Source organism: Tenrec ecaudatus, chromosome 9, assembly GCF_050624435.1.
Source record: "Tenrec ecaudatus isolate mTenEca1 chromosome 9, mTenEca1.hap1, whole genome shotgun sequence".
In the NCBI taxonomy this organism is placed as follows: Eukaryota; Metazoa; Chordata; class Mammalia; order Afrosoricida; family Tenrecidae; genus Tenrec; species Tenrec ecaudatus.
The window spans coordinates 94141708-94168137 of NC_134538.1; the positions used below are offsets into that span (position 1 = coordinate 94141708).

The 26430-nt window shown below is 38.4% G+C and overlaps 1 protein-coding gene across 6 annotated transcripts in view; it reads left to right on the forward strand.

Moving 5' to 3' along the window:
* Nucleotides 1–24931, forward strand: part of DGKB (diacylglycerol kinase beta) — a 712573-nt gene extending 687642 nt beyond the window's left edge. For all 6 annotated transcript variants that reach the window (XM_075558344.1, XM_075558345.1, XM_075558348.1 and 3 more), the window contains 2 exons: nucleotides 3085–3145; nucleotides 24824–24931. In XM_075558344.1, coding sequence (XP_075414459.1) covers nucleotides 3085–3145; nucleotides 24824–24931 — 169 coding nt within the window. The remainder of the gene's footprint in view (nucleotides 1–3084; nucleotides 3146–24823) is intronic.
* Nucleotides 24932–26430: the final 1499 nt, after the last annotated feature.

The following is a 26430-nucleotide window of genomic DNA, read 5'->3' on the forward strand; positions in this document are numbered from 1 at the left end:
TCACAACTGCCAAGAATTGGAAACAACATAAATTTCATTGACTGATGAATGAATGAAAATAAAGAACAACCTCTAGTATATATATACAATGGAGTACTACACATCCCTAAAAGGTGATGAACACAGGAAGCACATCACCTCATGCAAGGAGTTGGAAGAAATTATGCTAAGCAAGTAAGCCAAGCACAAAAGGACAAGTGCAGCATGAGCCTGTGTGGTCATGAGATGTCCACAGGATCAGGATTCAGACATCAAAAGACCCCAAACAATCAATTACATCAATGAAAACAATGTGGGTTGGAGTGGAGACCCAAATCCCATCTTTAGGCAATTGGACATGCCCTCACAGATGGGTCACAAGGAAGAAACGACAGCCAAGGTACAGCATAACACCAACAAAACACACAACATTCCTTTAGTTCTTGAGTTAGGCTGGGTAGAGAAACAAATCCACAGAAACTCATATGTATAAGAGAGAGTTTTATCTAAAGAGTAAGTGCACATCAAGAAAGCATCCCAACCCAGTGCTGCCCAAGCCCACATGTCCAACATTAACCCATATGTCTGATGCCCATCCACAAAGGCCCCCTTCATCTCACGAAACACACACTATGATGCTGACTGCAGGAGGAAAACCGAGTCAGTGAGAGTGTAAGCATCTCAGGGCTGGCAGGGGGCACTACATGGCTGCATCTAGGTAGGTCCACGTGGCTTCTCCTCAGGGATATTTCGCAGGAAGTGAACCTTGCCAGCTGAAGCAGGGAACTGGCTAAGGCAGCTGCACCCTGGTCCAACCATCACAAAGCAAGAGACCCAAGAACTAGAAAGGCGAGGCTTACCAAGCCATTTATCTCTCCACCCTTCAATTAATCTGATTTGTGTTTATCAGCCAGGTTGGCACAATAAACCTTAACTATCTCAGGTCTTTAATACCCCCTACTCCCATCATGACCTCAGTTCTACCTTACAAATCTGCCTAGAGAAGAGCAAGTCCACTGGTACAGATAGAACTCTTGACACACAGAATCCAGGGGAGATAAGCCCCTTAGGATTAGTAAGGGGAGTAGTGATACCACGAGAGTAGGAGGAGGGTTGTGGGAGAGGAGGGTGAATGTGGAACTACTCTTAAAGATTCATGTATAACCCCTCCCACCACCACCCCTCTCAGGGTAGCAAACAATAGAAATGTGGGTGAAGAGAGATAGCAGACAGTGTATGATATGAAAATAATAATATTTTATATTTTATCAAGGGTTCATGAGGGTGGAAGATGGTGGAGGGAAGGAAAAAGAGGAGCTGATACCAAGGGCTCAAGTAGAAAGGAAATGTTTTGAAAATGTTGATGGCAACATATGAAAAAAATGCGTTTGATATAATTGATGTGTGGATTGTTATAAGAACTGTAAGAACCCCCAATAAAATGATTTATTTAAGACAAAAAGAAGAAGAAAACACTGTTGAGGCAGCATTAATTTAAATTATTTTGTGGATTAATCTACATTATTGTTTTTATAAAATTAGATTATATGTGGCAAAAAATAATTCAACCATATTCAAGAGACATTTCCTAAAATTTCATCTATACTCCAAATCATTCTAATGTTATCTTCCTGTGGTATCTTTACTCAGGGCACTTACATGAGAGGAAATTGAACAAGGACTAGTTTAAATACATATTGGTATACATATATAGATAACTAGGAATCTAAAAGCAAAAAAATTCCCCTAATTTTGCAGTATTGAAGTATGAAGATGTTTTATTCCGAGTAGACTAGAGAAACAAATCATAGAAACTCATGCACATAAGAAAGAAGTTTATATACAAAAGCAGTTGAATAGTGAGAAAACCTCCCAGCCCAGTCCAGTCCAAGCCCATAAATCCAATATTAGTCCATATGTCCAATACCAGTCTATTAATTCCTCTTCAGATTCATGAAGCAAACACAATGACACCAAATGCAGGATGACCACAGGCCAGTGGGTAGGAAGTCTTGGGTCCAGTGGCGTTGTAAGCATCTCAGCTCTGGCATGGGTCTCTCTGTGGCTTCTCCAGCACCCAGGGCTATATCAGAGTAGGTCCATGTTACTTCTCCTCAGAGATGTCTCACAGGAAGTGATCAAAGAGAAAGAAGTGTCTCCCCCATCAAGGCAGAAATTCCAGAGTTCCCAGAATTCCCAGGAGTAGACCATGCCCACACAGAAGCCTTATTGGCTATATTCTGATTGACAGCCTAGACTCCACTCCTAAACTTTTAATCCTCCAATTGAGAATTGATTTTATCACAGAAGACAAGCCTCCTGACTGTACTAATTCTGATTCTTCTTTTAACCACATACCTGGATATATTTTTATTTCCACCTGAGCATGCTCCTTCATTATGGCAGTATTGAAGAGGCTCTTCACTTAGCTATGAACAAGGTATCTTTTAGGACAGTAGTTCTCAACCTGTGGGTCGCGACCCCTTTAGGGGGTTGAACAACCCTTTCACAGGGGTCGCCTAAGATCATCGGAAAACATATTTCTGATACTCTTAGGAACCGAGACACTGCTCCTCTATCCATCTCCCGGCGGGTCCACCCCCATGCAGCTAATCCCACACAGGAGTACCGAGCATGAAGACTGTTACCCGTGCTACACCATGCTTCAAGACAAAATTTCACTTATTTATCGTTAGAAAGAAATATTCCAGAATATATAATTACATATTGTTTTGTGATTAATCACTATGATTTAATTATATTCAATTAGTAACAATGAAAATACATCCTGCCTATCAGATATTTACATTATGATTCATAACAGTATCAAAATTATAGTTATGAAATAGCAATGAAAATAATTTTATGGTTCGGGGTTACCACAGAATGAGGAACTGTATTAAAGGGTCACGGCATTAGGAAGGCTGAGAGCCACTGTTTTAGGAGATTCACTAATAATCAAGGCAAAGACCCTTTCAGAATAAAAGCCTTTAGAGTCCAGCTATTATGATATTTTTTGTACTAGATTTAGCCATTGTCTGTTGTGCACATAGTTGGCTATGTAGGTTATCTGTGTTATACATATAATGAAATATCTTTCTTTAGGACTAGCAAGTCTTTACCCATGCAGATTGATGGGGAACCCTGGATGCAGACTCCATGCACAGTGAGTACAGAGGAGGGAGCATGCTATCATATTGCATATATTATATATCCTATAAAAATTGCAAAAGTGGATCTACTTTAGTCAGATAAATTTTTTAAATGATTCTTTAGAGTATCTCATTTTTTTCTTGACTACTTAATACTTGTTACCAATTATTTTATTCCCTCCCCTCACCCTCGTATACATAACATTCAGGTTTTTGGCTTTATATGCCCTTAATAATGATTTAGTTCCTTTTGAATATTTCATTGGCTTAAGTATCACCTGGAGGTATCAGACGCCAACTGATGCTAAAAAAGATCTTAGCTAAGTATGTTTTCTTGTAAACATTCTTTAAACTATTTCAGAACACCTTATGATAACACTATCAATAGAACCTACACATAAATATTTTCATCATTTGACTAGACATCTACTCTTTTGTGGTAATTCAAGAATATGAAGACATTCTTTTCTATAGAAAATCTCTCCTTTTATTTCATATCATAGTTGTGTTCTCCAAAGTACAATTTTACTTGCTCAATTAGAGATTTTAACCAAACTAAACCAACATTTTCTCATCTTCTTATATACGGAAGCTTCTCCCTTTTTGGATTCATATTCATGTAGACATTAAAGATGTTGGTGTCAGTGAGGGTAGGAGTGTTTGTGGTGGTCATGGTGACTGTGGTAGTGAAGGCGATGCTAGTGACAGTGTGGGGGTGATGGCAGCTCTGAGAGTGGTGGCGGTGATATATGGGGTAGAGATGTTTGGTGATGATGGCAGGAATATTGGGGGTAAAACTGACAGCGAAACTTCTAGTTTACAGTGAGGTTGGCATTGGTATTGGTGATGGTGGTGAGGACAAAAATAGTAATAGTGTAAAAATGGTGGTAGCACCATTGAAGAAGGTAGTAATGACAGAGATGCTAACGGTGGTGATAGATGCTGGTGTTAGTGATAACGATAGTTTTGATGATGATGGTGTTGTAAATGGGGATGGCAGTGATAGTAGTTGGGTAGTGGTCTTGATGTACGCTGGTAGTGGTGATGATGGTACTAGTATTCTTGTATTTAATGAAAACTCACATCTCCTCAGATGTGGTCAAAACAAGTGAAAAAGACCATCAACACCATCCATGTGGAGTCTTAATGGAAAGGCCATTGTTTGGAGGCACCCTCCCCTCCGTTCCATGTGAGGATGATGAGGCAGTCTGCTTCCTTAAAGATTTGCAGCGCCAGCACCCCAATAGTGCAATTCATCATTGCCCGTACAGTCCCGATGAAATGGTGTGGTTTAGGTGAGTGAGAAAGGGAGTGGTAGATGTTGTTCTTGTGCTGTGTTTTGAATCAAGAGACAAATGAAGAAGACTAGGGTGAAAGAGTGTGCCTGGTTTTACACAGGTAATACGTGGTAGAGTAGAAATTCAAATCCCGACAACCTAGCTCTGAAGTCTGCACACTTCCTCGCGACACTCCACCAGGGAGGTCAGCATGAAAAGGCTGCCTGGCGTGCTGTTAATCATCTTCTCGAGTGTGAAATTTGGAAATCATTGACTGCATTTCACTAGCTTTAAATGGTCTGTATCAGTTCAAGGGAGTCCCAATGGCTTAGGAGGTATGTGTTGAGCTGTTAACTTCAATGTCAGAAGTGTGTAAACCACCAGTGCTCCTCAGGAGACAGGTAAGGCTTTCTACACCCTAAACAACAACAGTCTTGGAAACCTAGAGGAAGATCTGTCCTGTCCTACAGGGTCACCATGAGTCGGAATTAAGTCAATGGCAGTGAGTTTTTAAAATTTCTATTGGAATTGAATCATGTTTTTTAAAAGTAAATTTAGCTTGTTTCATAAGTACTCGTTGAACAACACCTTTCTTAACTTCTTTCAGTTATTAACAGCACATTCATTTCATTTATTATCATGATCTACACAATGATTAAATTGATAACAATTTTATATGATTCACATTTAATCCTTTTTCCTTATAAATTCGTATATCATTTATAACATCTACTGCAGACTACCTTGGGCCAAGAACTGTACTAGACTCTGGCTTGTTAATGTTTTTTTTTTCCAAATTCTGGCATGCTCTACTTTTCCTAGAACCACATGGAGTTATGAACTTTAAATTTGCTTTAACTGAAGAGAATATTTAGTATTCATAGCATTGGTATGGATTAACTATAGAGTGTTCTTTGCTATAATTGAATAACACAGTGTTTTTCTTACAGAACATAAGAATTGGTAGAATGTTAAAATCTGCTGAATTTAAATACCCTTAAGCTGATATTCAATTTATGAAAGAACTCCTCTCAATATAATGTTAGAATAGAGCAGAAACTCTGTTTTTAAGGGAAATATATAAAATAAGGAGGGTGACAGTAAATGGAGCTTGATTATTTAATCAATCAGTATTTTTAAAAGTAATATTTATTGACAGTGATAGCAAGATAAAGAAAAAAAGAAAAGCTTAAAATGACTCTTCAAATTCTTATTTAAAATATTTTTAAATTTCATTTCTCCTCCATAAAATAATCGACAAAATTTAAGTGCCTCTCTGTTTACTGTTTTGTGATCATTTATCCCTGAAACTATTAGCCATGTTATGAACATTTCTGCTTAAAGACAGCATGAGTTATAGAACAGATATCCAAATAATTCTAGAGCAGATGCGATTGAATCTTGTCTCTAGACTGACTGTTTTCCCTTTCTACCTTCTGCAACCATTTCTGTAACCACTCTGATAACCATTTCTCTTGACCATATAGAAGACACTAATTCTACTGGACATACGTTCTAATAATGAGGAGGCAAAAAAGAGTAAAGGAGGGGGCAGGGTACATACCCTACCCCCTCCTTTACTCTTTTTTGGATGAGGTCATATTTTTGTTTGTTTCTGCACATCTAGTCCCCCTTCGCCCAAACATACCCACACACACACACACACACACCAACACACACATTTTTTGTTGGAAATAAAGGGTCACTGGGATAGCTGTAAGTGAAGATCTGTCATACAAAGTCCTAGGAAAAGAAACTCAAATTAAACATAACCAAATATGGATAAATTATATGCCTCCATCATCCCTACACATCTTACCTCCCCTCCACCCTCTTCAACATTGACCTCTTGCTACAGCCTGGACCTGCTTCTTCTTCCTACACCATACTGAGTTAGTAGAATCATGCAGCCATTGTTTCCTAAGCTAGAAACCTGAGCGTCTTCCTATACTTCTCTCTAAACCCTCAAATTCAATTACCATGCCCACTTAATAATATGAAATATTTCCGAAGTCTTTCCCTTCCTTTCCATTCTTAGGTTGTCCTACTTATGCCTTACTTCATTTCTCTCCCACCTCTGGAGAGAGCAACATCAGTGATTTTCCATTTCATTCTTATTCCATTTTTTAAAAAATCTATCATTTACATTACCACCAGAATGATCACTATAAAATATTAATACTACAATAGCATTCTTCTTTTAGTTCCTAATTCAATCATTGTACTGCTTTTTATCTGATCATATAAACAAACTTTGTGATGTTTTTCCACACGACTATTCAGTTTCCAATGGGTACTTGCTCTGAAGTGGGCCACCGATTCCTTATGTGTTGTCTGCTCTTAGTGTGGAAGCCCTCCTGAAACACCTTCACCAGGACTCTGCTGGTATTTGAAGTAGCAGTAATAGAGCTTCTAGCAACACACAAGCTGCAATATGACAAACTGACAGATAAGTGATGGAACTGTGCATTGGTAAATCTTCTGCAGGAGACCTCTTTAGAGTATTGAAAAGCAAGGATGTTACTTTGAGGACTGAGGTGTGCCTGATCCAAGCCATGGTATTCTCCATTGCCTCGTGTGCATGTGAATGTTGGACACTGAATAAGGAAGGCAGGCTGAAGAATTGGCAATGCATTTGAATTGTGATGTGAGAGCAGAAGAGGGAAAAGCTGAACGGACTGCTTTTTCACGGACTGTTAAAAGGACAACCCCATTTGTCTGGGACGGAATGTTAGCCAGAGTGCTCCCGAGGCCAGGATGGTGGGACTTCATTTTGCATACTTCGGACATTTTGTCAGGAGGGACCGGTCCCTGGAGAGGGACATTATGAAGGTAAATTGGAAGGACGGTGACCAAGAGGAAGGGCCTCGATGAAATGGATTGACGCAGTGGCTGCCACAGTGGACTCAAGCCAAGGAACAATCCTGATGCTGGCTCGGTGGTTCACGCAGTTGTGCATAAGGTTGCTGTGGAGGAGAACTGACACGATGACCTCGTTCTCTTGTAAAATCTTTCCTACGCATCGCCCTTTCCGCTCCCGCCCCAATTACGGCAAAAGAGCCCGGCTTACTGCTTCACATCGCCTTCAAAGGCCTAACCACAGTGCACTGCATTTACCCGTTTCTTTGTCTCATTGGGAGAGCGTGTTGAGGTCAGGCACCATACTTGTGGTCACCTTTGACCTGCGGAACTCAGCACGGTGCCTCACACACATTCAGACTGCCAACTCTGGATGCATCTTTAAATTGTGAAAGTCTTAATTACTTTTTGAGGTAGTATAACATTTTACAGAATGCTTTATACTAAACCTTCTTTCACTGAACATACTGTAGCTTGGCTAGCAATCTATTCACATATTTTCATATATAAATACATGTAATGTTATTTTGAGTTCTCTTTAGTCACTATATTCTTAAGGCAAAAGTTTCAATGTATCAGAGAAGTACTTTATCTCCAAAGATTAAATCATCTAGTTTCCTAGTAGAGTTAAAGTTCTGTGGGCTACTTTCTTCTGCATTATCTATTGTATATTCATTTTAAACATGATATAGACTGCATTCTATAAACTTTGTATTATTAATAGTTATATATTTGTTTCTGTATGCTATCGGTAATTGCCCCTCTAAGGAGTAGTAACGCCAGTGGCCTCAATGCAACATTACCGTTCTGGCTGTCTTGTGTCTGGTAAAGGCAGAGGATAAGCCTGAACATTTTCTTCCATATCTTACAGATGAGGAAGAGTACAAATTAAATCATTAATATGACCAAAGTGACCGCTGAAATCCTGCTTCTGGAAAGCATGTTCTATTGCTTCCTCATGTACCCTCCTTAGAACCCCTAGCCCATTTTCCCTTTCTCAGCTCCCCATGTTAAAAGCCTCCATGTCATTCATCACTGAATTTGTCCCCAGTCAATCCTTGCTAGACTTGTTAAGTTTGGTACCTAGTATCCCTGATGTAAACACTTGCTTATTGAGTTCTCTAAGAGCAATTGCTTCCTCCTGTCCCAGTTTCCAATGTGTGGATCATTGTAACTGGAACACAAGTTCTCCTCGCTGGCACTAGCATCTATTTAATGAGAACACTAGCTCTCTGCTGTAGCTCTAAGTTTCACTCTGTCGGTATTAGGAAGAACAGATCTTTTTCCACTGAGAGAGACACTGCAGTTATCTATAGTTTGCCCTTCTTTTGGCATTTGTTTTCATAAAGAGAAGATATATAGTATATTTTTTAAATATTAGGTTTCGGGAAATTATAAAAACAATATTCTGTGATCTATTAAATCTCATTTATGTATTTTTATTAATAAAACTAGCAATAATTAAAAAACAGTTTAATCTTTAACCCACATGCTAATTGGAAATCAATCTGTGGTCATTAAGTTACAGAATGAAATACTTTTTTTAAAAAAAATCTCATATGTTAGGCAGAGTTGACTAGAGAAACAAATCCAGGAACATTCATATATGTATTGGGAATAAATATATGTATTGGAAGAATAAATGTATATTAAGAAACATTCCAGTCCAGTCCAGATCAAGTTCATAAGTCTGATAGTAGTTCATAAATCTGATACAAGTCCATAAATTCCTCTTCAGACTCGTGCAGCACATACAATGATGCCAAATGCAGGAAAATCACAGATTGGTGGGTGAAAAGTCTTGTGGACTGAATGGCGGTGGAAGCATCTCAGTACTGGCTCGGGTCTTCACATGGCTCGCCGCTTGTCTCAACGGAAGGAACGTGAAGCAGGGAAAGACTCTCAGGGGGCTCAGCAAGTCTCTGCACATAGCTTGTCAATGGAAGAGGAAGGCAGAGAGAGAGGAAGTTCCCAAAATCCACATGAGAAGGACACCGCTACAAGGAGGCATCATCAGGCTGTGACCAGATTGACAGGCTAGACTCCACCCCTACACTTATCAAGTTGACATGAGATCATATAACTACCACTTTATAAATTAGCATTTTTCTGATTTCACAGAGATCAAGAGTGATTAGCTAATCACGTCACTGGATGGCTCGAAGGTAGTTAGAGGAAAACAAGGTAACAATGGGTAACATTTAGTGAGTGCTTACTAGAGGTCGGTTTTTGTTCCTTGTGTTCATATTTGTTATTCATTTAATCCTCACAAAACTTAAGAAGTTGATAAATTTATTGTAATTTCAATATCCTAGACAAAAAAAAGACAAATCAACGACTAAAGGCAGAAAAGTTGAATAACTTCCTCCAGGAAAGGACATAAGCAAGCCTTTGGGCTCTAATGCCTGTCTCCTCCCCCCGATGCTTTACTACCTCCCTCAGTCGTTCAGCTAGACTTTACTGCATCTCTAATACTAGAAATCCATGACATCTATCATTCATAAAGGAAATCTCTCCTTTTTTAGTTCATTTTTATTTTGCTTCTTTACTCACGGCATTATTTATTTTTTTGCTGCCCACTGTAAGCAAATATGATAAAATAAAGCTTCCACTGGATTGCCGTCAGAATTTCCACTGAAGAGCACACCTGTGTCATCTTATTCTCTTGGCTTCAAAGATGGAGAGCTCCTACTTTCTAGCAGAATAAAGTCTCAAGTCTGCCATACATAGTTTTGATTCACATGGAACGCTTTCCAGAGACTTTTAGTCACATAGTTTCATTTGCTTCCTAAAATCTCCATTCTGTTATGTGCTTGAGAAATTGACTCATACAAATGGATGTCTTTGGTAAAGGAGATGAAAAAATACAATCTTGAAACAATACCAGAAATAACCAAAAGTGTGTAGGTGGTTATGTAGGCATATAAATATATGGGCATGAATACATGGGTATATATGTTTGTACAAACAGAACTATCTATATGAATATATGCATATAGATACATATGTGCGTGCATGTATATATGTACACACACATACACAAGAAGGTTTCCAAAAGTTTACGAAAAAGTAGAATTAAAAGATAATGAAAATTTTTCAAGAACTTTTGAAACCTTATAAACCACATAAGTATATTTCACATGCATAAGAGGCAATTGAAAATGCCATGGCTTAGGTCAGATGCATCATAATTGTCTAAACAATATCCTTGATTTTCAATATTCTGAAGAAGTTATACCTTTAGACATACCAGGTACCTCAGGGGATTGTTCTCCGACACTTGGAGACTTAGGTTCTCACATCATGGTAAACTCAGGTAATTACAGTATCATTCATAGAGTATTGGTTTACAACTGAATGTGATGAGAATTTGGGAGGGCTCTTAAAAGCTTCAAATCATCCATTTAAAATACAACTATTAGTCTCCATTCAGCTGAAATATGAAGGGTAAGAGGAAGCGAAAGCCTCAGAGAGAAAGTAGTCTACAACACTAAGAGTGACATAATCTACTGCCGCCACGAGTTCGGACCAGAAGAACGAACTGGTGTCCAGCTACCGTCTCTGATTCTTTTGACCAGGGATACGATATATGTAGACCTACGGACTGAGAGGAATATGAAACACAATTCACTAGACTAGTTAAGATGAAAGGACTTCCAGGCACTATTGCTCTGAGATAAGCATCAAACCTTAAATTTAAATGATGCCTTGATGTCACATTTTAAGTAAATAACACATTGATTCATAAAATAAACACTACCTCCAAGAGATAATAAGCTTCTTTGAATCTTTTTCTCCTCCACTGGCCTCTGCTTTATCAAGAATGATGTCCTTCTCCAGGGACTACCACCTAACAACATGTTTAACTTATATGAGATTAAGTTTTATGTTCTCGCTTCTAAGAAATAACCCAGTTGTACTTTTTCCATAACAAATGTTTTGGTTCCTGTGGTGCTCTGTGATCCATAAAATGTACTTTATTAATACCACAATTCAAAGTCGTCCAGTCGTCCTTGTTCGGTGTTCAGCTTGTTCATGACCAGAAGGGGATTGGAAGGAGGATAACTGGGTCTGGTTCTGGGGGGTGTTGGAGGCAATTCACAGTGACTCTAAGTACAGTGGAACAAAGCCCTTCTGGTCCTGTTTGTTTGAGCCCATTGTTGAAGGTAGTGTGTCGATACATCTTGTCAGACTGACTCTTTTTCACTGCCCTTCTGATTGACAAACGGGAGGTCCCTCTCCAGGCACTGATCTCTCCTCCTGACAACATATCCAAAGTAAGCGAGACTAGCTAGTCTTGAAATTCTTTTACTTCTTCCAAAATAGATCGAGTGGTTCTTTTATCAGTTCATGGTGCTTTCAATATTCTTCACCTGCACCATCATGGAAATGTGTTCATTCTTCTTCATTCTTCCATAGTCAGTGTCCAACGTTGACATGCATAGGAGCCCATTGAAAACACCCTGACTTGGGTCAGGTCCACCTTACTCCTCAAAGTAACATATTTGCTTTTCATTACTCTAAAGAGGTCTTATGCGGCAGATTGACCCAATATATTGTATAATTTAATCTCTTAACTGCTGCATTCATTAGCATTGGTTTTGAATATAAGCAAGGGGAATATTCAGTCTTTTCTCCATTTATCATGTTATCTCTTGATCTAGTTGTGAGGTAGTTGGTCTTCTATACAATGAATTTTAATCCCACTTGAAATCTGAAATCCTTCATCTTCATCAGCAAGGCCTCAAGTCCTCCTCCTTTTCAGTCAGCAAGATTATGTCATGAGCATATTCCAGGATATTCTTCTTCATATGGTCTAGCTTCTCTGATTACTTGCTCAGGATACAGACGGAATATGTATGATGAATGGATGGAACCCTGGCGCTCACATTTCCTGATTTTAAACCATGCACTGTTCCCTTGTTCTGTTCCCACAGTTGCCTCGCGGTTCATGTACAAGTTCTGAATATTCACAGTGAAGTGTTCTGAAATTCCTATTCTTCTCAAGGTTATCAATGGTTTATTATGGTCCGCACAGTTAAATGTGTTTTGTTTTTATCAGAATCAGTAAAAGACAAATAACTATCATCTGGTAATTCTCTATTTTCAGTCAAGATCCATCTGACATCAGCTTGAATGCCATCTCTCTTTCCATGTCCTCTTCTTAATCTAGCCGGAACCTCTGGCAATTCCCTGACAATGTACTGCAGCAATGGTCGTAGATGATTTTCAACGTTTTTCTAGCATGCATTATCAGTGGTATTGTTCTGTAAGTGGAACACTGTTGGGTCAGCTTTCTTGGCAATGGGCACACATATGGATCTTTTCCAGACATCAGTGACCAAGTAACTATCTTCCAAACTTCTGGGAATAGTGCTTCCAGTGCTTCCTGGACTTGTTGAAACATTTGAATGGCTAGTCCAGCAATTTAGCTGTAGACTAGTTTCAGGTTAAGGAACTCGGTGCAGGTTGAACTTCTCCCGTCAGCCCTCTGGATGCTTGCTTATGCGCTACCTCCTGCAATGGTGCATTGTCAGTTATTTCTTTTTGGTGCATCGACTCCATGTTTTCTCAACATCTTCTTTTGATCCTTCGGACACATTCAATATTTTGAAACGTGAGGTTAGATTTTTTTTCTTGAGTTCTTTAAGTTTGAGATATGCTAAGCATCTTCTTCCTGTTTGGTTTTCTAGTTCTAGGGCTTTTCACATTTCATTATAAAATTTAATTTTTTTCAGTAGCTGCCCTTTGAACTTATTTCAGCTTTTTTTCTTCATTTCTTCCATTTGTCTTAGCTAGTCAGTGACGAAGATCAAGTTCAGAGTCTCTTCTGAAATGCATTTTGATATTTTCTTTCCTGTTTTTCATGACCTTTTGTTTTCTTCATGAAAGCATTTTTTGATGTCCTCCCACAGCTCATCCAGTCTTCTGTCGTTAGTGTTCAATGTGTCAGACCTGTTCCTGAAACTCAGGTGGGATAGACTCAGTGTTCTATTTTGGCTCTCATAGACTTGTATCCAGAACTTACTTGTGAGCAATTGATGGTCTGTTCCACTTCCGGACCCTGGTCTGGTTTTAGCTGCTGGTATTGAGCCTCTCTAGAGCCCCTCCCACAGTGGCAGTCACTATGATCTCTGTGTATTCCATCAGTAGCTGTCCATGTGTTGAGTCACCTTTTGTGTTGCTGAAAAGAGGTTTTTGCGATGAAGTGGTGGCCGGCTTTGCAGTCTCCACCTTCATTTCTCTCTCAACAGGTCCATATTTTCCACAAAAAAACCATGTCTTCCTCGATGTTTTCAACTTTTTACATTCCACTTGTCAATAATTATCGCTGCATCTTGATTGCATGCTTGATCAATTTCCAAATGAAGTCTTTGGTGGAATTCTTCAGTTTCTGCATCACTATTTCTGGGGTAGGTGTACACACTTAAATAATAGTTGTATTGCTTTGACATCCTTGCAGGTAGATAGGTATAATCCTATCACAGACTGCATTGTACTTCATGATGGATTTTGCATTGACCTTTTTGACAATGAATGCCCCACCTCTCCTCTGGATTTTGCTATTCCTAAAACAATACACTGTATGGTTTTCTGATTCACAGTGGCCCATGCCAGTTCATGTCAGCTCACTAATGCCCAGAATGTCAATCTTGTATGTTCTATTCATTTGTGATCACTTCCAATTTTCCTAGATTCATACTTTACACATTCCAGGTCCTGTTTATGAGAGGACTGCTGCTATTGCTTCCTACCTCGAGTCATACTCTCTCAGCAAATGAAGATCCTAAGGGCTCCATTCCCACATGCTTTTCACAACTCACATCTTCATGGTCCCCTCCAGTCCAGGAAGTCAACTTCTTCTCAGGCACATTTTGAGTGCCCACATTCTGAAAGCCCATGCCCTTCCATCCACTCAGCTTTCAACGTATTTCCACATGTTTCAAAGTTATGCATAAGAGTGCCAGCAGCGGCATCCTCTGACATGGAGAGCCGAGTCCTTTGTTGTGTGCTCTTGGTCTGGAGGCTCCGCTGAAACCTGTTCCCTTTGGGTGATCATGCTGGCGTTGGAAACACCAGTGACGGAGCTTCCAGCAACATGCAAGTCAACACAATACAACAAACTGACAGAGAAGGGGTGAGTCTGCCAAGGCCCTTTCATTATGTGCGTGTGTGAATATATACTTATTTAAAAATAAATATATACAATCTACATATATATGGCATTCGGACCCTATAAGACAGTATAGAACTACCCCATAGGGCTTCTAAGGCTGTAAGTCTTTACAGAACCATCGTCATGAACACAGACTGCAGCCGCATCTTCCCCTCACAGTGTATTTGCAATCTTGATCTGTAGCGGAGTGATCAGCCATTGTGCCAAAAGCGCTCTCTGTGCTTCTTATCTTTCATTATGTAGACTGCTTTTCCTATAATCCTGAAGCATGCAAGAGAAAAAAACTTAATCCCATGTTATTTTTATGGTGGAATACAATTTGACATATTTTTGAGATTTGCCCAAATTTTTAAAGAAAATGTAGCAATAACTTTTATCATTTTCTTATCATGTACGAATAAACTCATTTTGGAAAAGGGCATCATTTCAATATAATGTGTCTTTTTTAGTAATTATCCAAAATAAAGTTCCATTAAAATTCATCCCACACAGAATATAGCTGAGAAAGGTTTCATCTAGCTTATCTATTGAATCTCCCAAGACCTTTTCATAAAATTATTTCATTTTAAATATTATTTAAAAATTGTAATGTGCCAGGTTGGTTTCTTGGAAATTGGTCTTGTTGTGGAAATTTTATAATGATATTATTTCATTTAAAGTCACACAGTTATTCTAACATAACACTTGCTGACTTGGCAGACACATCATCTTCATAGAATGTTAAGCTGCTTAATAGCTTACTTCAAAAGAAGAAGAAGCAGAGAACAAAACCCGATAAGGGAAAATGTGTGTAGTTTCAGTGAAGAAGAGAAAAAGAGTTATCCATAAATTATCAGTAGGAAAATGCTTAACAGGTAGACACAGATAATGAATATTTCACTGATGTGCCCAGAAATTGCATTTCTCTTACATTTAGATATAAGATGCCACTTTTAAAGAAGGAAATACAATACTTGGTTACTTAATGATTCTAAATTGTGACTTTTGAGAAGTAACAAATTAACTTCTAAAAGTTCTCTGCCATCTTGAAACATAATTAAATAAGCAGATGCCTGTTTTTGTGTGCATGTTGTTCAAGGTGTGAGTGGTAGTGAGCCTCCAAAAGGAGCTAAATCAAAGATAAATGTAAATAATCTTTTATCTAAGTCTTCATCAGGAAGGCGTTTTGCATAAATTTGCATTTCCAAATCTTTTTTTTTTCTTTAAAGACTGGCACCTTAGTGTTTATTTCGGCCCTTATTTTGTGTGTTCCCCTGTTACTTATGCATTAATTAGTTTTGTTTACCTGTGCATAATTTTTCCTAATTTTACAGCAGTTGTTGTTTCTGTAATTGACAATGCAATTTACTGCATGTGTGCCTTCTGGTCCCCAAACAAGAATGTTAACGTGCAAAGCACCAATCTCTTCACTTCAGATGGTTAAGAATAAGATTGGTTGTGACTAATTTCCAATTAATTTGAGATGGTTATGGGGGAACAAAACAATTGCACCTACTAATTAAAATTTAAAATATTCTAAAGTGTCATCTTTAGGTGTCTGTGGAATATATAATTTCCATTTTGGTTCATTGCTGGATCTGTAACACCTCTGAGCTTGACAGCTCTATTAATTTAAAGACTTGGTAATACCTATTAGTACAAAACATGAAAAAAATACCATTAATCATTTATTTTAATTTTGCAGCTCTGTCATTTTCTCAGTATGTTTTAAAATGATGAAGACACCATAATGTGCACAAATCGACCTGGATGAAGGGGAAACAGATCACACTACTTAGAAAAAATACTGAAGTACATTATTAGAGCTTAATTAATGCCAAACTGATTAGATTTGATTGCATTTTATGAAAAATTAAAGAATTTTTTCTCACCATATTATACTTAAAAAGTCATGCTAAACACTATAAATAGAATTACAGTCATAAACCTCTTCACGTCAATATATTATAGTTACATATTGTCACATATATCTAAAGTGGTTTTGAATTCTATATTTTCAAACCTAAGTCAATCTACAGATTAGTTTCAATTTAATAAAACTCAGTTTGTTTCAGTGAAAAATATTGGTATCTCTCATATTTAGATTCTTTCATTGGAATGATAAGCCCAGGGAGAAACCTTGGATGTTGCAAACAGCTAACATTCTCAGCTGTTCACCAAAAGGTCGGAGGTTCGAGCCTACCCCGAAGTGCCTTTGAAGAAGACTCTGGCTACCTATTTCTAAGAAATTTGTGAGCACATGAGTGAGAGTCAATTACCTAATTTTTGTTTCTTATATTTTTAATACTCCCACATAGGATTCAGGATCAAACATACATGTAACAAAAATTCATATGGGACCTATGCCTTTATATTGTTGTGATCCAAGACTACTACATACGTGAACATTGATAATATTGTATGCACTGAACAGAACCGTCCATTGCTTCCCAGAGAAATTAGATTTATGTTGATTTCACTTAAATTGAACATGTAAGTGTAAAATAGGGGAAGCTGGAAGCCGTCTCCTAGCTGGTGGGCATCACTGTCCCCGTATGCGTCGTCCCCTCCTTTCCTTCGGAGCAGCTGGAGCTTTGCTCTATGGAGACAAACTATGGACTCATACGGCAGAACATAATCTACTCTCTGAATTGACTGTGATGCATTAGTTCACCAAATGTTCATTTCCGCTGCTTTTGTGCAATGCGATTAGATAGCATGGGACACATGTCCCAGGCTGTCCCTCAGAAGGAACATGTGGTACTGCAGCACTCTTTGAAGAGTTGTCCATTCACATCAGGGGCCAGGGCTCATTGCTTCTTAGAGATCTGCTCAGGATGAGTTACCGGTGTTGAAGAAAACTGAAACTTAAAAAAAATCTAAATAATACTTACTAGTTCATTTTATTTGGTTAATTATTCAGAACACAGTTCTTTCTCTCTCTCTCTCTCTCTCTCTCTCTCTCCAAGTAAACGTCTTCCTTTAACATATTAATGCACCATATCCAAACATGACAATGCTGCATGGTGAACAAAATAGACATTTTAAAACGTGATTTTCAGATCAATGAATAAAACTTAAGAAATAAATACAGTTATTTCACAAGAAAATCAGAGACTCATTTACTCATTTCTTCATAAAATGCTTGTCAAATTAATTCTCTATAAAGGTGCTGATTCATTTGTTCTACAGTGTTACAATAGACAAAACAACAAACTCAATGAAGATATGTATTACTAAGATGTCATAAGGTGATGCATTTCAGTAATGATGTGAGACCTGCGGAGGAAATGTTCACGGTGCACACTGATATCTGAGAGAAGACAGAGAGATGTGGCCCCAAAAGAAGAGAGCAGTGGGGGAAAGCCGACCTCTAAGGAACTGGAGGTCTCTGAGAAGAATGATCCTCATTGGTTTGAGTCATGTGGGCTTAAAAAGGGGGTTTAGGCAAGTGATATGAAAAGATGACAAGATCATTCTGGTGGAGAATGAATTTGAGAATGCTGGGAGGTAAGGAGATTGTGTTCCATTCAAGCATTTCTGCCACTGTTCAGGCCTTACAATGACTGACCCACCTTCCACTACTCACAGCCACTTTGTAACCACTATACCACCAAGGCTCCTACAACTTCCACCTCATGACTTTTTTTTATAACCTCTCCAATCATTGGTCATGTAGTTTTCCACCTCATGACTTTTTTTTATAATCTCTCCAATCATTGGTCATGTAGAAAAAAAAGTAGAACATAGTCAAATAATTGGTTCCCTTTTTCTTATTGAATATTAGCTATGACCATGAGGTCAGTAGTTCAAAACCACCAGCCACTCCCAAGAGAAAAATAAGACTTTTTGTTCCTGCAAAAAGTTATAGCCTCAGAAACCCACAGGGGCAGTTCCACCTTGTCAGATAGTGTCACTGTGAGTGAAAATCAAGTCCATGGCAATGAGTTTGGCTTTTTTCCTTTTTTTTTTTTTTTTTGGTGTGGGGTGATGGTGGGTTGAAGCTGTGAGTATAATTTATTTGCAGACACATGTATCAAATAAGAATGGTTTTTAAATGTTTTGACCTTCCCAGTAACCAATTAACAATCATAAATTTTTTAAAAGAGAGCATACTTTATAGCTTAAAGATGTTTCAAAATCAAATGCGAATAGTTGCCTGGCGTTTTTCATTTCTCATTACTATGCATTTTAAAACTCCTGTGAAATTAATCAGTAACTAAACCTCTCAAACCCCTTGTAAAGATTTATCTTGAATTTTCACAATGACTACTATGAATTTGGTGTTAAATCCAAGACCTTAACATTAAGCAGTCGAATGGATTTTAGAAAATTGGTATACTGTGCTGTTTTACTTTGGGGCTGTTATGGACTTGGAAAATTAATTTACACTTTATTCTTGCTGTCATGTGGCTCAGCTACAAACCTGAATTCAAAATGATTTCCATTATTGGATTGAGACAATCTTATTTCAGGATCAGACTAGGTAACATTTAATATTCCGGATAATTGCTAAATTAAGCTCTCCATGATCATCTTCTATTCATTAAAGTGTACTTGGCAGAAGGACAGCCAGAATGCTCCTTAGAGGCAAGGATGGCAAGACTTTGTCTCGTGTTTTGCCATGATGTCAGGAGTGACCAGTCCCAGGAGAAGGACATCATGCTTGGTTAAGGGGGGGAGGGGGATGTGAAAGAGGAAGGCCCATGACAAGATGGATTGACCCAGTGGCTGCAACAGTGAGCTCACACAGAAGAACAATCGTGAGCACGGTACAAACCAGGAGGCGTTTCCTTCTGTTGGACACAGGACAGCTCTAGTTCAGAACCTGCACGATGGCCATCTGACAATGACAACTATGCTTTATGGACTTTAATTGGTTCTAAAATACCCATTTACTAGAATAGCTGAATAAACACAGTGATAAACTTTTAAAGAGATGAAGTAAGAATATTTGGTCAGGCACAGAAAGGATATATTTTTAAAAGCAAATGCTACCAAAATATCATCTAACAACAGCCTTAAGCTTATTTCCAGCCAAGCAATAAGAAGCAATTGAAAGATTACACGTTTAAGCCAAAAGTAAATAGTTGCGATATCGAACAAATTGACAATTTATACATCTTAATTCAGAATTTTCACAGAACAAATCTGAAGGGTAGCGCACCGTGTATCAATGATATGCCCCCAAAACTGACTTTCGTTTTCTCCATCTTGTAGCTCACGTTGTTGTTGGCTAGGTGCCATCAAATGGATCAGTGCAGCTTAAGGAAACCCTGCCGGTGCTGCCCCACAGTCCCGGCTGCTGCCATGTTTGCGCCCATTGTTGCGGCGTCTGCCGTGAGCTGTCTCCTGGAGAGGCTTCCTCCTTGTCAGAGACCCTCTGCTCAGCAGGCAGAGGCCTTGTCCAGCAGCGGAGCCCCCGTGCATGAGTGCATCAGTGTTTCCCAACGTGGATGACACGATTCCGCGGTGTGGGCAGGGGGTTGGGAGAGCACTGAGGTTATGGGGAATGGCTGCAAAAGCAAATGCCCGTACTTTATCCTGAATTGTTGAGGATTATAGTACACACATGTTCAATTGCCAGGAAGCGCTGAGAATTTTTTTTTTCCTGAAAAGGGGGTGGTAGGCTACGAACCTGTGCTCTAGATCCATGAACAGGTTGTGCAGGTGAACTCTTACATGTTCTGGAATTGCCATTTTTAGCAATGTGATTTGTAATTTATTATAATCTATATAGTCAAATGTGTTTTCAACGTCAGTGAAACACAGATAAACATTTTTCTGGTATTCTCTGCTTTCAGCCGAGATACTTAGCACATGAGCAGCGGGATCCTTTGTTCAAAATCTGTGTAGAATCAGGATTGAATTCCTGGCATGGCCCTGTTGCAAGGATTTCTGGATTCTCTTTAGCATATTTTACTTATGTGTGATATTAATGCTATTGCTCTGTAGTTCCCACATTTCAAATTTCTTGGTATCGATGAGTAAGTGCTTTCAGCTTAGTGTCCACTTGTTGAAACTGGTGTTTTATCAATTCTTGTAGCCCCATATTTTCACCAAGGCCCCCAGTATATCTTAGGTGTCTTACTTTAATACTAGTGGATCATATGCTACCTTCTGAAATGATTAAACACCAGCATATCTTTGCCGGCAGTGACTGAATTCATCTTCATCCGATGCTTCAGACTTCATTCAACATTTCGCACATAAAATTCTTCAACATTACAACTTGAGACTTAAATTATTTCTTGAAATTTCTCTGGACATAAAATGCTAAATGCACTCTTCTATTTTGGTTTTTCACATCCAAACCTTTTCACATTTCATCCGAATACTTTATCTTCTTGAGTGGTCATTTGAAGCTTCATTTTCATCTCGTTTACTTAATCATTTCTACCATTCACTTTAGCTACTTGGTGTTCAAGATGGAGTTTTATAGCCTCTTGTGACATCAGTTTTTGTGTTTTGTCTCCTGGATTTTAATTGTCTTTTTCTTTCTTTGTGTGTATTTCCTTGCTATAATCTCACAATTTATCTTATGTTTAGACATTAGTATTCAATGAGTCAAGTCTATCCTGGAGATGGTCTTTAAATTCGGGTGGGTTATATTTACACTTGCACGTTGGCTGTCATGGACGTGTTTTGATTTTCTTCAGTTTTCATTTGAACTTACAAATGAGGAAGGGATCATCTGTTTTGCATCCAGCCACTACCTTTATTCTGACTGATGACATTGAGCTTCTACATGGATATAGTTGACTTGATCCCTGTGCATAACATCTGGTGAAGTCTGCATGCATATTTGCCAGTCATGTGGCTTCAAAGGGCATTTGCAATGATCAAGTTTATGGGTCTTGCAAAACTTTATAAGGAGATATTGCTAGTGTCGGTTCTATCCCTAGAATTGTATATTCCAGCCATCTACCTTGTTTCCAACTTTCACATTCCAATCACAGCCATTTATCAGGGCATCTTGAGTGCATGTTTGATCAACTTCAGACTCTGAAAGTTGGTAAATTGCTTTCTCTCTGGCATTAGTTGTTGCTGTATAATTAAACTTATACTATTATAATTTATAAAACTTGAATAATACTTATTTTCACTTTCTTCCTTATCGGCATACGGATATTACCATAGGACTGACACTGTAGTCCTTCAGGATGCGTCCTGAAGTGTTCTTTCCATGATGCATGTGACATCATTTCCCTTCAGTTTGTCATTTCTGGCCGAGTTGACATTATGTTTATCTAATGAAAATGGTCCATACCATTCCATTTTAGCTCAGGAATGTGTAGGATATTAATTTTCATATGCTCCTTTTCATTTTTGATGACTTCTAATTTTTTGAGATTCATACCAGGTGCATTCCACACTCAGATTATTAATGTGTATTAGTAACATTTTATTGCTGTTGGTTATATTAGTCTGGGTACTTTAAAGAAACAAATCTTTATACAGAAACTCATGTATAAGAGAGAGTTTTATATAAAGGTTAAGTGCTGCCCAAGCCCACAAGTCCAACATCAACCCATAACCCATATGTCCAATACCAATCCACAAAGTACTCCTCCACCCCACAAAACACACACTACGACACCGACTGCAGGAGGAAAGCCGAATCAGTGAATGTGTAAGCATCTTAGCACTGGCAGGGGTCTCCACACGGCTGCTCCAGCACGCAGGGCTGCATCGGGGGAGGTCCATGTGGCTTCTCCTCAGAGAAGTCTTGCCTGAAGTGAGCCTTGCCAGCTGAAGCAGGGAACTGGCTAAGGCAGCTGCACCCTGGTCCGACCATCAGAAAGCAAGAGACCCCAGAACTAGAAAGGCGAGGCTCACTGAGCCATTTATCCCTCTGCCCTTTACTTAACCCACATGTGTTTATCAGCCAGGTTGGCACAATAAACTACCTACCTCATTGGTGGTGGTGGTTTGAGTTGTGCCACGTCAGCCAATGAAGGTCCTGCAAGCTTTGCCCTGTCCTATCCCTTCGGGCTGACCCTACCGTGAGGGGACAGTTGTCTCCCAGCCTTGCTCTGAGTGCTTCCAAACCCAGGGGCTCTTCGGGCACGCTGTCAGCCAGAGCCTGACACACACTATTCGTAAAATCCTCACTGGTCTTCCTAATGATCTGGAGGAAGCCTACGGCATCATTCTTTTCTTCTCTTGCTCCTCCTTCTGCTGTAGAATCTAAGAATCTATGAATTCATGGCAGTGAGTTTGGTTTGGGGGTTTGGCTTTTGTTGGCAGCACACAAAATGAAGGATAAACTCTGAATTGCATGTGAAAATATCTTAGCATATGCTTAGCACACACACAAAAATCAAATAAATGGAATTTATTGGTCATTTCTTGTAAAATTTCTTATTATTTAAATATTGAATTTATGAGGGAGAGCCATCACACTTTTCAACCTTGCCGGTGTAATAGAAACAAGAAACCTGTGTTCTAATTCTTCAACCAGTTACTGGTTTCGATGCGTCTACTCTTACTTCACCTTGAATAGACCTTGTGCTTTTCTGCCCGGCAAGGTGTCCTCATGTTGTTGTCTGGTCTGGTAAATATTGGACTAGTAATTGCAGGGTTGATTGTTCAAACCCACTGGCCACTCTGAGGAAGAAAGTTGACTCACTTTGCTCTCATAAATCCCACCACCTCAGACTCATACAGACGCTATGAGTCAAAATCAAATCAATGGAAGTGGGTTTGTGTTTTGTTTGCAGATTTCTGCTTAACTTTCTATTTCAGCATCTATATTGAATGTACTTGTTAAATTTATCTGTGCAGTAGGCTATAACTTCTTGTGTACCAAGATTATGGAATATCTCTTTAACCATAGTCTTTTGTACAGTTCTGACCCATCGTGGGGTCTCAGTAAATTTGACAAGTGAGGAAATGACTTAGCAATGGTACATTGGATACTACCAAAATGTAGAATTCAGGGGAGCTAATGTACAATTAATGTAAAGTCAAATGATTGAGGAAACAAAATCTGGTAAAGACCATTTTCAGAGAGTTTGGGGTTGGTTTGGCCTGGTGGCCTCTTACAGATGCAATTTATTTTATAGTCAAGAAAAGAACATTGAATCCTTTCTGAATAACCTGATTCCAACAGAGTTAAATAAAGTTGTTCATCCTTTCAAGATATTCCACATTCTTCTGTCTTTCTAGACTGTGAAGTAAATCTCCATTCCCCAAAAGCCCCAGTGCCGAATTTAATGATCCCATTCACGTGACAGGCTTTTTTTGGTTTGGTTTCATTGCTATTAGTGAATGACAAGTGAAGGATATTCATTTTAACTTGAAATGTCAGGTATGCACTTTAAGAGATATATTTTTTGCCGTTTTTAATGAGGTGGTGTATCTTTTTGAAAGAAATACTCATCTCAAATGCTGGTCCTGTGCAGGTGACAACTGATATTTAATAAGCGATGGTTCCTGTATTAGTCGCAGTTCACTAAAGAATATGTCTCAGATTGCTTTTGAAAAACTCTTAGCATTACTAGCCCACAGGCAAGATCTGACCTTTTTATTACATAATGAGAATCATTTATTATCTTACAATGTATCTTAAAGTCACAGACAAAATGCCACTTTGATAATTGCTTTCAATTAGCTTTGAGCATAGCATATATTCATAAAATGTCTTCTCTAATTTAGACTTGAATTAGAGAAAATTGCAGACATAATCTACTTTAAGGTTGTCTCATTTAAGGTGATTCGTAGTTTTATATCAAAGAAATCAAAACGAGTAGCGTTAGAACAGTCTCTCAAAGTGTTTTAAGCAGGCTTTTCAATATTTGATTCTATTCTATTACCAATTAATTATCAAATTAGAAAGCTAGGTCCTCATTTTTGACCTTTTATTCATGTTAACTTTTGACTTTCATTCCTAATGATTGTTTTGATATTAAGCCTTGCAGTTCATGCTGAAAGAGAGAAACAATCTGATTAGCAAGATAAATAAGACTTACCTTGATACCAAGTACAACTTGGTATTGGGACTCGGAATACTGTAAGGAACACTGTAAGAGAGCCTCATTTCCTGCCTTAACTCAACGATATAGAACGAATAGTCAAGAAACTATGCTAGGTACTCCTGTGGCCTCGCTCAGGGGCATTGAGTATGTTTAGAGGTACTATGCAATTTAATTCTGACTCCAGGTAATTTCAGGGTTCTTTTATGAGTACACTGATTATTAGGGTATGGTTTAAATGCATATCTTTAGCTCTACTAAAGCTAGTTATCAAGGTAGAAATCATGGAACTATATTTTACACTAGTTATGTTGCTGCAACTCATGAAATATTAGCGACTTTTAAAGAGATTCTTGAAAATTTGCATTGTGTCTGGGTTTTATTTTATTCTCTCTCTCTCTCTCTCTCTCTCTTTTCCCTTAGATCAAAATTACTCACAAAAACCAAGCCCCAATGCTGATGGGCCCTCCTCCCAAAACCGGGTTATTCTGCTCTCTTGTCAAAAGAACAAGCACCCGCAGCAAGGAATAATCCTGTGTAGTTTCTCTCTCAGAATGCGAATCAGCATAATTGGGCCATGGAGCACTTATGCTGGAAATCTTTGAACCATTTCAAGTCCCCGCTCATGGAAAGTCATGGAATTGCTTTAATAGTTTTTGTTACTGAGCTCATGTAAAGTTCAGCTATTAAAAGACTTATTGAATCTGTTTTTATAGGTATCTTTGCATGAAGAAAGCAGATGTTTACATTAAGTGATACTGCATATTTTTGTTGCATGCATTCCCATAGATTTTATGTCTTCCACCCATGCTTCCCCAGTTGCCATTTATCAGTGTGTGGGAAACTTTAAAAATTTTTTTAAAAAGGATGGAGAATGTAATTTTTTCAATGTGATTCCAGTTATTAATCAGCACTAATCAGTAATGCTACAATGATTGTAATCCCAGATCGCTACACTTTTCTCTCTTAGAATCAAACAACAGCTCAATGATCTTTGACCTGTGACTGGAGGAGAGATGTTTAATTCCAGGCTTTTATTAATAGATGTCTATGAAAGCTTGCTATATGTAGTCTTTTCTTGGGCATCTTGATGGACTTTAAAATGCCCAGCATTAAGTCTTCATGTGCTGAAAAATAGAGAGTGTTTTCTGTTGTTGTTTGGTTGTTGTTGTTTTTAATCCAGAAACAAGAGAAAACATGTTACTTTGCAGTAAAGTGTGGAAACATGACGAGCCTTGTTCATTTCTGCATGTGACGCTAGAAGAAAATTTATAATCACAACAGTAACCAAATAGATGTTTTAAACTATGTGCCTAATAAACTGTGTTTCCCACCAAAGATTCAAGAAAAGTTGCTGGAGAAAAATGGTTTAACGCATATTTAATTAAGCATTATGGAACAATTTTATGGTTTTTATTATTTGTTTGGTGATAAGTAAAACTTTGAAGAGGGTAAATTATCCATTAGTTATAATTAAATGTTTCCCATTTACAGACAATAGCCATAAAATACAATCAGAGCACAACAGCCAGTCTTTTACTGTTCTGGTCATGCATAAACATAGATCCCTGAAATTTTTAATGGATCAATTAAATACACTTGAAGGATGGAAGCGATTGTATCGGTTCCTTCGAGTATTACATTGGTACCTGTGATAAAATTGAGCTGACTGATGCAAATTACGCATGCAATTAGACTTCCCCTGCGCCCCAGCACCCCTTCCCTGACCCCTTCCAGATGTTTCTTTGGAAATGAGGGTCTGGCTCGGAGTTCAGGTGTTGATGACACGGTTACTTTCTCTGTTGAAAGAAACCATGGAATGGTCCTTTTCATCCTGTTCCCTTAAAAGCCTACGGTGTGAAATGGAACACTTTTCTGAAAATTCCTGGTATGGTTCTTCCTTCATATTGACCTGCATCTCATCGTTGCATGTTTTATGTTTTCAAACATGCCATAAGGAAAACGAGTGCTTGAAATGCATGATTTATTAGTTTTCCCTCTCCACTCTGCATTAAAGTGCTAATGATTTA